This window comes from Ruditapes philippinarum, unplaced genomic scaffold (assembly GCF_026571515.1).
Source record: "Ruditapes philippinarum isolate M1 unplaced genomic scaffold, ASM2657151v2 ctg3201_1_1_1_1, whole genome shotgun sequence".
In the NCBI taxonomy this organism is placed as follows: Eukaryota; Metazoa; Mollusca; class Bivalvia; order Venerida; family Veneridae; genus Ruditapes; species Ruditapes philippinarum.
The window spans coordinates 66,148-83,303 of NW_026852462.1; the positions used below are offsets into that span (position 1 = coordinate 66,148).

The 17,156-nt window shown below is 30.5% G+C and overlaps 1 protein-coding gene across 2 annotated transcripts; it reads left to right on the forward strand.

Moving 5' to 3' along the window:
• Window positions 1-643: 643 nt before the first annotated feature.
• Window positions 644-5,786, forward strand: LOC132713146 (uncharacterized). 2 transcript variants are annotated; one of them, XM_060695632.1, is made up of 4 exons: window positions 644-723; window positions 4,226-4,383; window positions 5,066-5,302; window positions 5,747-5,786. In XM_060695632.1, exons 1-3 carry the CDS (start codon window positions 691-693, stop codon window positions 5,298-5,300), a joined length of 426 nt encoding a protein of 141 aa, XP_060551615.1. In that variant the 5' UTR covers window positions 644-690; the 3' UTR covers window positions 5,301-5,302; window positions 5,747-5,786. The 2 variants fall into 2 exon arrangements, with proteins under 2 accessions (XP_060551615.1, XP_060551605.1); XM_060695622.1 differs by lacking the exon at window positions 644-723 and adding an exon at window positions 3,853-4,044.
• The last annotated feature ends 11,370 nt before the right edge of the window (window positions 5,787-17,156 follow it).

Below are 17,156 nucleotides of genomic sequence, written 5' to 3' on the forward strand. Positions count from 1 at the left end.
TAGGAATTAAATTAAAATATTTTCATAAACATTTAGTCAATATATCAATGCAGTGCACCCGAATGATAAAGTTTTGTTAAATAACCTCATTTACGTTACCAGAACTTTTCACGTGCTTCGGCATACATTTTTGACCGCCATTTTATCAAATCCTTCTGTTTTTACGTCGTTTTTCCTCAAAGGATATCATGTTTATGCTTCGCTTAGTAAAATAAATGAAAACAGATTCATATTCCCATGAACAAAATATTCATTGAACAAACCTAAATACACAGAATTTCAATTCGATTGCTTTATACCTGACATAGTCATATCTTTCTTGTATTTATATACATTTTGTCGGCTTTCTGTTGACCGCATAACGGAAGAAAGTAAAAAATATTCATACACAGAAGTAGACCTCACCTGAATGATCGGGTAATTTCGGCGTATCTTAATGAAAGTTACATTTCTTTTATCACTTTATTTTCGTCCTTGTTAAAAAAATATATATGAGCGACATATTTCAAATACACGTAATATTTCATGGAACTATGGACAATCGCGTAAGTTCTTTTAATTTTGTACAATTTGGCGGATATACATTTCGTATGGTTACCCGCCTGTCGTAAGCGTGATAAAATTATTGTTTGTTACAACGGGTACCAAGTAATCTAACATGGCGGAGATGTAGACACGCTGCTGTGGAAAATGTTCTTTTCAAATGATTTTAACTTATTCACGGTAAGATCAGATGTATTGATTATAATTTATACACTGGTACTTTCTTCAATTACTTTATTCCACAAATAAACAAACCGATCGGCCATGTTGTACGATGACATACCATTTACAAATAATTAACTTTCGTTTTCATTCATCAAAATGTAAACAAAAACAAGAGGTTCTCACATGGCCTGTAAAAACGATTTTATTAATTCTATTTTATTTCTTTGAAATATTTATGCAACTTTATTATTACAATGTAGCTTTGAAGGTAAGATAGCCTGACCTTTATATTGTATTAGAAAAGTATTTCTGAAACCCATGAAGCGTGAAATGACATGAATGAAAGTGCATATAAAAGTAACTCGCTATGGTGTACTGATGTGCTCTAAATTAATGGAATTTAATGTGGATATATTATTTATGGAATTTATTTCAATTGTTGTGTCATTGTATTTATTAATTTGAAAATATTCATTTCTTGGATAACTTGTGGTGATAACTTGTTGTAAACATATTGCTTGAAATTTAGGAAATATTGTAGTGGCAACAGTAATTTTTACCCCACTAGGATGGGTAATAAAAGAAATAAGAAAGGGAAAAGACAAGTGTTTAATAAGGCCACTGGAATTATTAGCTTGAATTATAAAAGGAAAATTGTGATGAAAGATGAAAAGTTGAAAAATAAGCTGAGGAATCTTAAACATGTGGACCCATTCTATATTAGGCAGAAAAAACAAGGTTTGAAATATATACTAAGTAAAATAATTACTCAGAAAGCCAGAAAATTTAAATGTTTGCTTGACAAAGAAAAGAAAGACTTCATATAACATCATTAAAGGATAATTTAGAAGGTAATTGAGTTATGAACATGCATAAACTGAAAGATCACATTTTAGAAATATCTTCACATGCCGCTCTTTGCACTGAAGCTCACATGAAAGCCCTTTCAAATGACAATGTAATTGTCCTTGAAAGTGAAAAAAGGAATGGTTTCTATACCATCATCACCTGTAAATGCCAAGGATGTGGTAAGACCTTTGAACTGGAAAACAGTGAGAAGTTTGGTGCGACAAATATGGTGGATATAAATGTTCGTTCAGTTTGAGGTAGCATGGTAACAGGAGGAGGTTGTTCTTCCCTCAATGAATGTTTTGGAACTGTAGGTGTTCCGGGCATTACAGAAAAAAGTACTCGTCAATTGAGACAGAGATTGGGCGTATGTGGAAGTCCCTTCTTGATGAAGAACTTGTGAAAGCAGGTCAGGAAGAGCGTGCATTGGCAGAGGAAAATGACGAATATTTTCAAGAAATTCCAGCAATAACTGTCATATGTGATGGAGGGTGGAGTAAGCGTACTCACAAACATAGCTACAATGCCATGGCTGGAGTTGCTGTCATCTTTGGTGCAAGAACAAAGAAACTTCTTCATCTAGGTATCAGAAATAAAATTTGTTATATATGTAGCCGTGCTGAAACTGCAAATGAAGAACCAGTACAGCATGAGTGTTTTAAAAACTGGACTGAATCTTCCCAGGCAATGGAAACTGATATCATTTTAGAAGGTTTTTTGAATTGTGAAAGACAACATGGAGTAAGATACATGCATGTAATAGCTGATGGAGACAGTTCCGTCTATGTAAATATAATAAAGAATGTACCTGTTTGCGGGCAATATGTAGAAAAAATCGAATGTGCTAACCATGCCACTAAATGCCTTAGATCCAATTTAGAACGCTTAATATGTGAGAAGCCCCATTATAAAGGAAAAGGTAAACTGACAAGAAATAACATTAGAAGAATTTGTTCTGGTGTAAGATGTGCTATTGTAATGCGAAGTGCTGAAACCAATAAAATGACAGCAATTAAAAAACTTAAACAGGATATAAGAAATGCCGGGAGACATGTCCTTGGCTTACATGATTTATGTTCAACAGATTTTTGTAAAAATAAGGACAAAAATACAGACATAACAAAATCAGATGATAGCAAAACGGAAAATACCAATAATGATGAAGAAGATATTAAATAAGCCAATGCTAGTACTGGACTGATTCGGTAAAAAATTATTCTGAAACTGAAATTGAAATGTTACGAAACGGCGGTAAGACAATATCTCAGAAAAATTATAATATTAAAGAGTTGTTAAGAGACATTTTTCTATTTTTGAATCGTCTATCGGAAAAGGCAAACCGACTGGTTGGTAACTTTACCAGTAATTTAGCTGAGTCATGGATGAGCATAAAATTTGAAGGGGATAAAATGTTCAACAAATGCTTCCGTGGTTCATTTTACGCAAGATGTTATGGTGGAGCATTAAGGTCTTTGCTAGGTCCAGCATGGTCACCACAAGTTTACAATCAGCTTACAGATAAACGCCCAGATAGAGTTTTTATTAGTACTTATAGACAAAGGTTTGTACGCTACAGATGTACTAAACGTGCCAAAGGTAGTCAATTAAACAGGAACAAAAGGAAATTGAAGAAAATGAAATCATGTCTTGAAAGCACCAGTAAGAAAGCAAGAAAAGAATACGGCGAAACTGTGCTGCAAGATACAGCCGATATCAGTCCATCACAATTAAAAAAGGAATGTGATATGTTTTATAAATCCAGCATATCTACATGCAATAGTAAATTAATTGAACAGCATACACGTGGTCAGTCAAGTAACCTTAACTGGTTTGCTGAAAGAAAGAAAAGACTCACAAGTTCCGAATTTGGAGAAGTGATGTCAAGATCGCAAAATAATAACAGTCCCAATTTAGTGAAAAGGCTTCTCTATTCCAACTTTAAAGGTAACATGTATACTTTGAAAGGCTTAAGTGAAGAGGATAATGCAAGAATTGAATACATTAATTTGAAAGAGAAAGATGAAAATATTAAATACAAAATTGATATTCCGGGTTTAATTGTTGACAAAGATAATCCTTTTTTAGCAGCCTCAAGCGATGGTGTAGTGGTTGGATCCAAAGGTCCTGAAGGTCTCAATGAAATAAAGACAAAAACAAAAAAACAATGATCAAAGAATCTGCAGAGAATGATAAAGCGTTTTGTTTGTCAGTGCAAAATGGCATTATTCAACTGAAAAAAAAAATCATAAATATTTTTACCAAATACAAGGTCAGATGAATATTATGAATTACAAATGGTGTGATCTAATAATTAGAAGAATAAATCCACATGATATGTTTATTCAACGCATATACTGTGATACAGAATTATAGAAAAAAGTTATGATTCCCAAATTAAAGGCTTTCTATTTCACCCACATGCTACCTGAATTAGCAGTTCCAAGACATGGTACTCTATCTGGAATAAGAAAACCTGAATTGCCATGGGTATGTTCACAATAAATGTACTACTAATTTCTTATACTATTAATGTTTTGGTTTCTTTCACCATATTTACATGTGCTTACATATATATCATCCTATGTAATAACTTACCATTTATAATAATAAATATATATTAATTGTAACCTGTATCTTTTGCCTAATCCTTCATTTTTATATTTTACAGTTTTGTGGTACGTCATGCAAGAGATCAGAGAAAAAGAACTCTAAGAGAAGTGAAGGTGACAAATTGGACCAAAAAGACTTGCATACTCAGATTAAGACAGACAAAGATATTTACATTGCAACCCCATTAATACCAACACCAACACAATCAAGTAAAAGGTGATTTATTTTAATGTATATATAACTATATATAGTTAAGATCTTTAAATATTACCAATGTGCACTCTTTTAACAGCTGTAAATTTGTTTAGGAAATACCAATATGGAGAAAACATGAAAGTGTTTTTTAAAGGCAGGTGGTCTTAAGTAACAGGTAATTTTGTTTCTTACATTATGGAAAGGGACAGTTGAAAAGTACTTTTTAAGTACAGTTGGTATCTAGCAGTATGAATGTTTAGATTGCACTGTATACATGTATAAAGAAGTATTTTTAAATTTTAATGATGTTTAGAATTTTCAATATACCCTTATTTGAATTTTATAATTTTTGAATGAAGCTGTTATATTAATTTATGTTCATGCACTTTTTCACTGTGTACTGTAACACAAATGTTGACAAAATATTGTGCATTACATGCAATCCTTTCCTATCATGATGGTTATAAACTTATATTATTGCCTTTATACATTATAAGCAACAGTAAATTGTTCTCAAATTAACTTTTGTTTACTATTTTTAAACATTAATTTTGCATAACATCCAAATAAATGAACAAATTCAACTTGCAACTTTATTTTAAGTTTAAAAATGGCTAAAAATTATAAATATTTATTTCAGATTTTAAGTGCCTTCAACATGTATTTCAAAGGGATAGTTAATATTTTTTATACAAATTTGCAGATCAACACGTTTGAGAAAATTAAAATTCCTTGGGAGGAGAATCAACCACCAGTGGTCAGAATCAGACGGCTCTCTGAATTGGTACAAAGGCACCGTGCTTTCTATTTCTTCTGGAAAAGACGGAAATCCTGATGCAGTATATGAGGTGCTATATGAAGGCGAAGACGCGTCATATGAAGTAGATTCTTTGATCAAAGACTATAATGAAGGCACCTTAACTTTCATAGATTTGTAATGGTATACTTTATTTCACTTCCAATTTACATTATACCATGTACTGTATGTTTTTATATTTAAAAATTGATTTTAGAAAATATTTAAATAACATTATGCATAATATCTTTTAAATATTAACATCATATTACAACAGCTTTGAATGTAATTAATCCTATATAATAATTTACAGTTTCTGAATTTATGCTTTTTATGTTTAATTAATTTTGCAAGAATGTCATGTTTCAATTCATTTTAATGAATTATTACAAGAAGATCTATTATCCTGCTTATCTTATGGATTATTGCAGTAAATTTTTTTATCAGTAAGCCATGTCCATAATAGTACACCATACTTAACCTTGCACTACTTTTGTGTACATGCTATGTAAACATTGGACTTAGATAATGCTGTGTTTACTGGCCTTATTGGAATATCAATTTTCAATTGATAAATAATTTTTTCAGGTAATGGAGATTCAGTGTCACTAAAATAGATGTAACTTTAAAAGTTTTCATTCATCATATCACATATTTATCATTGGAAGGAACTTTATTTTGACAAACAAGTTACATGTGCTGCAAACTGATTCAGGTAAGGCTTTTGCTTTTGCTTTTATTTTAATTTTCTTTTTTCTTTTTAGGCAATGTTACAGCTTCTTTATAGGTAAAGGATTAATGCCTCAACAGTTTCCTTTTTAAATGTACCTCAGAATACTTCAGTTGAAAGTTTTAATTTTTGACCTAAAATTTTCAACAAAACAATATGGCTGACATTTGATGCGCCTTAAATATGTTTCACAGCAGTAAAAAATAAATTTTAAAAAGAAAATACAGAAAAAAAACAACATTTTGTTTCTTCAATGTTACTCACTATTTCATATATAAGGATAGAATAAAGTATATTATATCAACACCGAACAAAATAATGCTTTTCTTAAAAAGAAAAATTCTGGAAACAAAGTGATCCCTCGGAAGCACCAATCACAACAAAATAACATAAGAATTGCAGACTCGGTTTGATTGAGTCTGCACATGTGGGATAATGTATAAGTGCAACATCCCTCACGCCCCCCAGCACCGGCTTAAACCTGTATGTGTTTAGTTGAATTAATGTTTTCATACTATCTTTTATTAATTCCATATATTTGCGCAGAAAATCGATTACGATTTCATTTATTTTCTGCATTTTCTGTTTTCCATAGTATTAAATTGTCAGACGACGAATTGATAACGTCATCCATAAAGTTGAAGAAACAATTAAAAGATAAAAGCTTTCAAGCATGAGATAAAGAAAAGTAAAATGTGTTCATGTTTACTGTTTCACATTAGTTGTACAAATGATGCATTTGGTGCCTATTTCCTTATAGGGCATGATTCTTTGTACCGCTAGTACATCTTGACGCCGATTTTCTTTTATTTCTACCTTACAAATAACAAATCTTTCCACCTCATAATGAATAAATGACTCTAATCCGAACTTATATTACAGTATTAAAATAAATAAAATGAAATGCGTTATATTTTCTCCAAGCAACAACTAGAATGTTTTCGACCAATATTGTCAATGTTCCAACTAATTTATGTCTTTTCCAACTTCGTTAAGCACAAAAGTAATTTCGTTTTTCTTGTTAGACACAAAAAATAACAAAGTATGCCGATAACACAAAACTTTAACTTGAACTATATTTGTGACAAGTGTACTTATAATAAGAAAATGCCAATGTTTAATCCAATCACCATATTCAAATTGACATTAATATAAACCGTTATGAGTCCCCGTTTTAAATAAAAATTTCCATTGAATTTCAGAAGTAAATGTTACAAAGTATGTTTAAGTATAACAACATATATCACATATAAAAACCCGACTGAGTCCTCTATAATGTAAAACCTGAATTCAATAATAACGAAAATATGCACTGGGAAATATGAAACACATATAAATTGTGCATGATCTCATAGACTTTCATTCATTTAAAATAACAGGCCAATTTTGTTATTTCTTTTTTCAACTTCCAGCCAGTTCAACCGTTGTCAACTAAATCAGCAATAAGATGTGAATTGAAGCTTCACAATTTCCTTCTTAATTTAAAACGCATGACATAATCAGCGTCACAATTGTGATAGGCAACAAAAACAACAAAATCAAAGAAACAAACAAACAAACACATCAGACATATCTTTTGAGATTTTCAGTATTGCAGAAAGAAACAAGTACAATATGTATATGTTAATACAGAGTTAAATAATATGATATAAAAGTCGTTAACTGTACATATACTTGTTTGTAGTATTTTCGTTATGATTTCATTGTATTTTTCTAAGCTTAGCTCTCTAGGAATTTTCAGTAGTAATTAATGTCTATTACATGCACGTTTATTCAACAACTATTTTCCTAATGAAACGAGAAAAAGTAAATTACTAAGTGTATCTTAGCACCGACATGGGTTACTCTAGGCAAAATTATTCTACGAATATCCAGAAATGTTAAACATCATTGCTAGTTTGTTCTTATATTAAGACAATGTTCCTTTATAAAAAAAAATAATTAAATTGAATTAAATTAAATAATTCTTTCGTAACTATTGATGTATGTTTAATATTTAAATGAAGTTATGAAAATAATATTGATAGTATTTTCCATCAGTATAGAGCCTAGCCAGCTCACAAATATGATGCACAGTTCAAAAATGAAAACAGAGCTAGTTTAATACAGAAAATATGTAGATTAAAGGCTGATTATGGTGGTACTATGACAATACACGAGCTGTCCGTTAAAAGGATATTCAGGCAAAATAATGACAAAAATATTAAAATGATCTTATATACTCAGATCAGGCTAAAATGGCGTTTCTTGAAGTTTCAGCATGAATTTCTGTTTAAATTTTTTATATTTTGGGTTTGAAACGTAAATATATCTATATAATTATGTTGAACAAAAGTTAGACGCCAATAGAATCACCAAATAGTTTAAAAACAAGTCAGGTGACTTGAACCAACCCTTGAAGTTACAATAACAGATATTTTGGATATTGTATGATTGAAACAAGTCTATGTCATTCATTTGAAATGTTCTTTAACGTTTCCAGAGTGTCCTTTGACAAATATCGCGAAATCATAGCGCTCTAACCTGAACCACGCGGGTCAAGTTAGAAATCCACCAGTTTATTCTTTATATGGAGAAAAGTTTTGTTCCATTGACTGTTCACTTTGAGGGCATTTACAGAATAATGAATGAAAAAGTCAAAACTAAGAAATGAAAATTTTGCCTGTGTCTCCCTTTAAATAAAACGTCGGACGTCTTCAAATAATAGTTGCAGACATGCTGAAAATGATTTAGCATTCAATGTTCTCTGTTTTAAAACGTAGTTGATTGATTATTACAGCGAGTCGCAATAATCAACCTACTTTTACATTCTGTTTACTTAGAAATACACTACGGGCGGAAATTACTTGTTTGAATATCATCTACACATTTAATAACATAAACTGACTGAAAACAGGCACCTGGAATTTGTTAAATGTCCAGTTATGTTTATGTAACCGTGAATTCACAGTTTGATTTTAAAGTTAATGTTGAAATATTTTGGCAGGCAAATCACATAAAAGTATATCCACGTAGCCGCACAAATATTCTCGGAAATGAAAAAGAACTTTTCAAAACAAAAAAAGAAAGAAAGAAAGAAAGACAGAAAGAAAGACAGAAAGAAAGAAAGGAAGAAGGAAGGAATAACAGAAAGAAAGAAATAATTTTTATATATTCGTTGCACAGTGTAAATATAAATACATGAATGAAAAATATCAAGTACTTCAATAAGAAAAATTACTGAAATTTAACTAATAATAGAAATAAATGTGTTATTGATTTTAAAGCAAATCAAGGAGCAGACGGTTACTATGAAATGCGTTGCGTTAGCTTTCCCCGAACCAATTCTGATAAAAAAACTTTTAATACATTCATCCATCAACCAATTCAATCACCAATAACAAAAAGACAATAATCAAACATGAACACTTAACGCCATAATGGATTTGGTCTGGTCTTTGACAAAAATTACAGAACACATCTTAAAATAAGAGATTTGATTATTTTATTCGGTATTTATAACAAAACGTTCCTCTACATCCTCCTCATCAATATCCTTATGTTCACCATCGTTATCATCATCATTATTGTCATCATTCATCATCGTCAGACCAATAATTAATCAGTGTCCACTTTTTATCATTTCATTATAAAAGTAAATTTTATTCTTACCAAACGAGGACTTCTTGTCTTGTTTTGGTTAAAATTGGTTTATCTTCAAGACTTGTCATGTAAACATTAATGATTAAATGGTTTTGATTCTTACATATTAAAACAAATATATCCGTAAAACAACCTTTTCTGTCGCTCTTGTAGATTTATTGTTTTTTAGAAGCATCAATATCAATCGCCCTTTAGATAAAATATCTTTTACGATAAATCTAGATATGTTGGCAAAACATAGAATCAATTAAACTCAGTCTGTAATGCTTGTCTGTGTTTTTGTTTGCTGTTATTCCTCTCACGGGATTCTTTATTCTCAGTATGTCAGCATTTTATTTTTGCTTTGACAATTCAGACAATACGACTGACTTTTTCTTCTTAAGTATTGCACTTTAATTTGATGAATTATAGCTGCAGTTTTGGATTAAATGTTGGGTTTAAAATTGCAATGTGATAACTAACTTAATGTCACATTTCACATCGTTTAGAACTTTATTAAAACACATTTGGGAACTACTGCTCGAAACTTAGAGGAAGTTGTTTTTGATATTGACTACTAACATGATGCATACAAATTGTTATAAATAACATTTGATAGCGTCCATTAACGTATAAAATCTGTTTATTTTGCAGACAACAACATTTTGCCATCAAGAAAATAATGTGTTATATGATCGTTTCATCTGCATGCGTCTATTATCTAGTGAGTGTCCTTGTCAAGCGCTTGCATGGCATATTTGGCATTAGTAATAATGTTAAACCATTGCATTTGTATGCAGAAAAATGTGTAGGACTAAAGAAGATGACAGAAAAAGGTAAAAAAATGAGATATAAAGAAATCACATTGACATGCAATTATTGTAAAATATGATCTTGAAATCAATGCCTATTCTGAAAATACAAATCTAACAAAATGTTAGAACTATTCGTTTTATTTTTCAATAGACAATTAGGTTTTTACTTTATTTGATACAGCGTAAATATAACTAACATTTAACATAATACAACATATAAGGGTGTTTACATTTATGAACTCTCGAAACGTAAGGGATGTTTTTTACATTGTACCTTGTTTTTTCACCTGACATATTCGAGTTTTCTACTTAACCTTGTTTTCTGTTGATTTCATAGCTCTTGTGACGTCCCGAAATTCACGTTTTTCTACAACAAAAACTTTAAATCTGTTCTCATTTTATCCAGTTTCAAATCTGATGCCTGTGTTTTTTGTTGTCAAACGACTGCTTTATAATCAAGATGTACCATTCGTATATGAATTTGTTTATAGACAGATAAATGTGAGGAAATAAGCATTTCATAAAATTGAATAAGTGATTTTTCACAAATAGTCGATTTTCCTGAGTGCTTGACAGGTACTGAATGGGAAAGTGTCTCGATTCATTTAAAATACTTTAATTCTTTTGAACTTGTTTCATCTATCGCTTTTCTTTGATGAACAAGGTAGTTTTACAGTTAAAAGGTATTCTGAAAATAATGCATTAAATGGGTTTATAAAACATTTGTTATATTGTATGATTAATTGATATTTCACTAACATTTTGATTATACCATTGATTACCATTGAATTAATAATGTATGTTATGAGGAAATCAACTAATAATAATAAATAAAAATTATAATGAAAATTCATTTTAGATCTATGTGTTTCCTAGTAATTAGAAAAATGTAAGGCCAGGATATATCGAATTAATTAAAACAGTTAAGAATGGCGTCACTTTTTAATGAAATGCTCAAGGGAATTAAAATGTCGTTTATAAATATTTTAAATTGACAAGTAGGGTATCAAATTTTAAAATATTATTTCCCATTTTTTTATTTCAAATCATTTGTAATATTTCATTTTTATAGTTATTATAATCTAAATTTTCTACACGTTCCTTATTTAGTCTTGAATCGTCGCAAGAATAACATGATTTAGTTATTTTGGTATCATTAACTGCATCTTGTAATAAATTTACAACCGACAAACTAACAACGTTTTCCTCATAACTTAAGAAACTTTCAAATAAATAAAACTATTTAAGACTCTGCTAAAGAAAAGTACAAAGTGTCCATGTTTACTGTCATAAATTTATTGCTCGATGTGATTAGATATATACCATGCTTTTGTTAAATGTTAGGAAGAAATATCTTATTTGCCACAATCCCTTTGCTGATATATCATATAATTAATGAGTGAAGAAATGAAATTATGCAAATGCACTTTGTGAAATAATTTCTTTTAAACATATCCTATTGGTTTATGTTGATTGAATATCTTCCTTAATTTCACAAGTTTTTACACTTAAACTTCTATTAAAACAAACTTTTTTTCCACTTCAACTAGTACATATTTGAAAATGAAATTGATTATTGGTCTCTGGCCTATTATAGAGACACTTTTCTGGTTTTTTTTTGTACATTTTGATAAGAAGATTGCACTTAATTGAAATTGTTTAAGATGAAAACACAACGCGATTTAGAAACTGTCTTTCGCAACGTGACCAGTTATTTCACTGATGATGTTAAACTGTCTTCATATACATTGTATACAAGCATTAAAACGCATCAATATCATGGGAGAAAACATTTATCAGTGTTGACCGATTTACCCTGTCATAATACCAACCTAACAGTATGTTGTGTTTTTGCTTAAAAAGGTTTTAGTTGTTGTTGGTTTATTCATTATTAACCATTTTTAAATGCTCAGAATTATTAATAATTTTCTCAATCTTATAGCAACTTAGATATCCTGGAAACGTTTACTATTGATTTCCTAAATTATTTATTGTTGTAGAACTTTTTATTCCCAGCGACACTTTGCATTTAATACGAAGTAAGGATTATTGAAAATGTTGATTATATTCATTTTCTCCCATAAATAAAATCAATTGATCTGAGTCTACGGGTTCACTATGATTCATGAGATATGACGTATGGCATCATATGAGCCGCGTCACGACAAAACCAACATAATGGGTTTGCGACCAGCATGGATCCTGACCAGTCTGCGCATCCGCGCAGTCTGATCAGGATTCATGCTGTTCGCTTACAAACCCTATAACAAGTAGAGAAACGGATAGCGAACAGCATAGATCCTGATCAGACTGCGCGGATGCGCAGGCTGGTCTGGATCAATGCTGGTCGCAAACCCATTATGTTCGTTTTGTCATGACGCGGCTCATATGATATTCGCTTTGACAGGTAGACATTATGACATACTTTTTCTTTGTAAATAAGGTATTTTAGCTTCTCTTTCTTAACTTAAAGCGGACTTATAAGGTGACAATATGCTTTAAAACAAACATTGACTTTTTATATGACACCCACTAATTCTGCTTATATTATACTGACTCATATCAAAGATTGGCTACTGTAAGAACTTGATTGGACTACCTTAATCAAGTGCTCACGCTAACCATTTTCAGCGATTAAGCCGTTAATTTTTTCATACGAGTGCATCACGATTGTCAATCTTAAGTTGTTTATTTCAATGACTTCTTCTTTAGTACAGATGCAAACAAAATGATTACAAATTGTTAGCTTAAACACATGATCATGTCCATTAATTTCTAAAAACATTTTTTTCCTGACATTTCCTTGTTAAGAAGAAATACTTTTTTGTATCCATAATTGTCTAATGATTGTCTTTGTTAATTTCCGAGGAGAATTAATAATACATCTGCTGTTTTTTATGATAAAAACAAACAACATTTTGATATAACTGAGAAAATTATACAGCAGTTTTACAAAGAACACTGTCCCATTATACGAAAACAAATGGAGATAACATTTCAGACCTATGAGTTTACTCTTATAGATAGATTTCTTTGACATTACAGTTTGTAACGCTTTCCCTTAAAGATTTTTTTGGGATGAATTTAGAAGAATGTAATTCGGCAAGACATCAATGAAAATTCAGTGAAAATTATTTTTACAATCAAAATACACATCTTATTTCAACAATATTTCTCACTAATTCATTGATAAGTATATAATGAAGTAAGTCATATTAAAACCGAACAAAACAGGGCCCTTTTAAACAATTTTTAATGTTTTAGTTAAATTAAAATATTCATACTGTCGGAAATCAATAAACATTTCTTTGATTAATTTAATATTTTGGCACAGCAAAACAAATATGATTTCAATTATTTTCTGCATTATCTGTTTTCCCCAGCATTAAATTGTCAGACGACAAATTGATAACGCCATACATATAGTTGTAGAACCACTTAAAATATAAAAGCTTTTACGTCTTAAATGAAGGAATGTAAAATGTGTTTCATGTTTACTGTTTCATATAGGTTGTAAAGATAATGCATTCGGTGACAATCTTTTGGACTTTCTTTGACATAGAATGAATCTAATTAATATACTGCTAGTAAATCTTGATTTTTATTTCAAACAAATGTTCCAACAAGAAAAAACTGTGTACTCCTTAATACCATCAACTTATAATATTAGGATTATATTAGTGACTATTGAATATTCATAAAAGATAGATAATTTCAACGTTTTATCCTATTATCAATATATTCAAACGGACAAAGCATACAAATCGCTACGCTTCTCCGTTTTAAAACATAATTGTCATTGAATTTTAGATGTAAATATTACAAAGTCTGTTATCAAATCTAAAATACCAGTTCTATATAATGCTTAAACTGAATTCATAGAAAGGCAATTATGCACGAGGCAATATGAAACAGACTTACATAATTAATTCAAAATGTGCATGATCTAAAAGACTTTCGTTCATTTAATATAAGTGGTCACTTTTGTAATGACTTTGTGCACATTGCAATCAGTTCATCCGTCCGTTGTTCATTAAATCAGCAATATGAAGATGAGAAATGAAGCTTTACAATTTCTCTCATTAATTTGAAACGCCTGACATTATTAGCGTCACAAAGTAGTTATAGGGGAAGTTTGTCATTCTACGGTTTCAACTTGTAATATATTACGTTATATTACTTAAATTACTTTGACATTTAAAAATAAGAGAACTGATGCTTTAACTTTTTGATCTCTCTATGTTATATCACTAAAAATGCTTTCTTAGAGGTTGACTCGCTTACAAATTACAAATATGCTGTACTGTATTTAAAAAGAATTATGCAGAGGTGAATCAACCATACAGTTGAAAACATGATAAATTAGTTTTTGTTGATTACATAAAAACAAATAAAGAGACTAACAATACAGGTAAAACACTTTAAAATATAACTTCGGTTGAAGTTCAGAACAAGTCAAAGATATTAATCACTGTTTTTAAGAATTCGCATATTCCTATGCAATTCATAGTATCCTTCACGTAGGACAAAAATAAGACATTTTTCTTTCATTTTAAAACAATTGAACTATACCAACTAATAAGAAAAATATATTACAGGATATATATAAAAATACAGAATTTTGTGTTTTGTATCCTGCAAATAGTAAGAAAATAAATTAGTAGATAAATGTTATGACAAATTTTCAAATTATTACCTTAAGGCGTTAACTGGTTTCACTTTTTTTTTTAAATTAATATACATAAATTTACATGAACTTGTTATTAATATATCAAATATAAATTTTTTATATGAATTCATTCCACATTTTAAAGGTCCTGTTTTCGAAGCAAATTTTTCTAAGATCTTTAAAATAGTAATCAATGTATTTCCATTCATATTCCATATAATCAACAATGTATTTCACTTATTGTTAGGCTTATCTCGGCCTATAGGCTAATCTCAAACTATAGGCTAAATTATTCTACGAGTATCAAGAAATATTTAACATAATTGCTATGTTTTACTTATAATAGGATAATGCTCCTTTATTTGTTGGCAATACTGATGTATTTTAAACTAGAAACTTATATACTTGATATTTACTTTCCACCAGTCTAGAGTCTAGCCAGTCCATACATCTGTGCAGCTGACCGAGTTTTACACTATTGGATGAAAAAAATCATCTTGATGTTTCAAACATGATAATGCACAGGTCGGTCTATAAATGGAATCAGAGAAAAATTCATTAAAGAAAATTGGCAGATTAGGGACTTTTTACAATCATAGTATTACTAAACCTGTATACGAACTTTCATTTAGATAAAACGTCGGACGTCTTCAAATAATAGACATGCTAAAAAAAGGTTCGGCTTTAAATGTTTTCATTTTAACAACGTAGTTGTTAAAACAGAAACAGAGTAAATATTACCACAAGTCGTGAGAGACAACATTTTCATATTCTATTTACTTAGAAATACTCTATGGGCCAAAAGTTCCTGTTTTAACATCATCTACAAATTTCATAACAGAAATTTCCTGAAATCTGGTATTTGTCATATGGTGAGTATCGTTGATCTAACCGTTAAAATCACTGCTTGATTTAAAAGTTAATGTTCAAATAATTTGGTCGACCAAAATACATATCTGTAGGTGTTACAGTCTTTAAAGCACCTTGCGTATCGGAAATAAATACACTTTTCCATCTAAAGAGAAGGCAAATATGAGTTTTATTATGTTTAGATAATAGTATAAATCTTTAAGGATTTGGTGTTTCGGTCGGTTGCCATATGTTGTTTTTCTAAGCCATTGTTGTATATTTTGTCTATTGTTTACTCTCTTTTTAATTCTTTATAAAATATGATCATCAAATTTTACTCTTCAAAAATCTAACCCTGAACATGCTAGCAACAACAAATTTTAACCGTTGACCAGTGTAGAAAAAGATCAGCCGGAATATATGTACCGTCTGATCAGGGTCTACATTTTTTGCTGTTAAGTAAGTACACACACGTTTTTGAATTTCCCCTCAATTGATGAGTGGTTTTGACCAAACTGAAAGACGAACAAGTCAATTAAAGATAGCGAGTGTGGTAAATTTGAAAATACTAGACGAATACTGAATTACAATGGATATGAAAGATTGCTACTAAAATACGCCGTGGTAAAGTGTTCAAGGATTGATCAAAAAGTTCTTGGCCCGATGTACTTCCGGTAGTCTGAGAACCCAACTAATGACCTTATTTTTCAAAATTATCGCCCTCCACGTCAATGCACTTTGCCCACCTGTGCTCCAACTTGTTTAACCCTTCAAAATAGAACTCTCTATTTTGGTCCTCAAGGAACTCATTGACCGCCATCATGACACCTTCAATGCTTCCAAACTGTCTACCACGAAAGTGGTTTTCAGTTTCGGTAACAGGTAGAAGTCAGATGGGCCATGTCCGCAGAATATGGGGGATGGGAAAAAATTCAAAGCCGCAGTCAGTTGCAGCAGCCATCTCAACTTGGGATGTGTGAGCTCGCACATTTTCGTGAAGGAGCAAAATGCCTCGAGTCCGTTTTCCCCTCCTTTTACGCGCAATTTCTTGACGCAGACTTCTCAATTTGTCTGCATGAGAAAGGAGCTATAATTCAACAAATTATAGTGCAATATTTACAGAGTCGACGTCTGCAATAATGTCTGACCTGTCAAAGCAAATATCAAATGCTGGCATTTCTTGGAAGGGAGAAATCCTTCTCTTTCCTCTTTCAGATTTTATGCAAGGTTTAAGATAACAATATGATAAATACTTTTATGTCTCAGATTTTTACATTTTAAGAACTTTATAAAAACACCTTGAGGAACAACTGC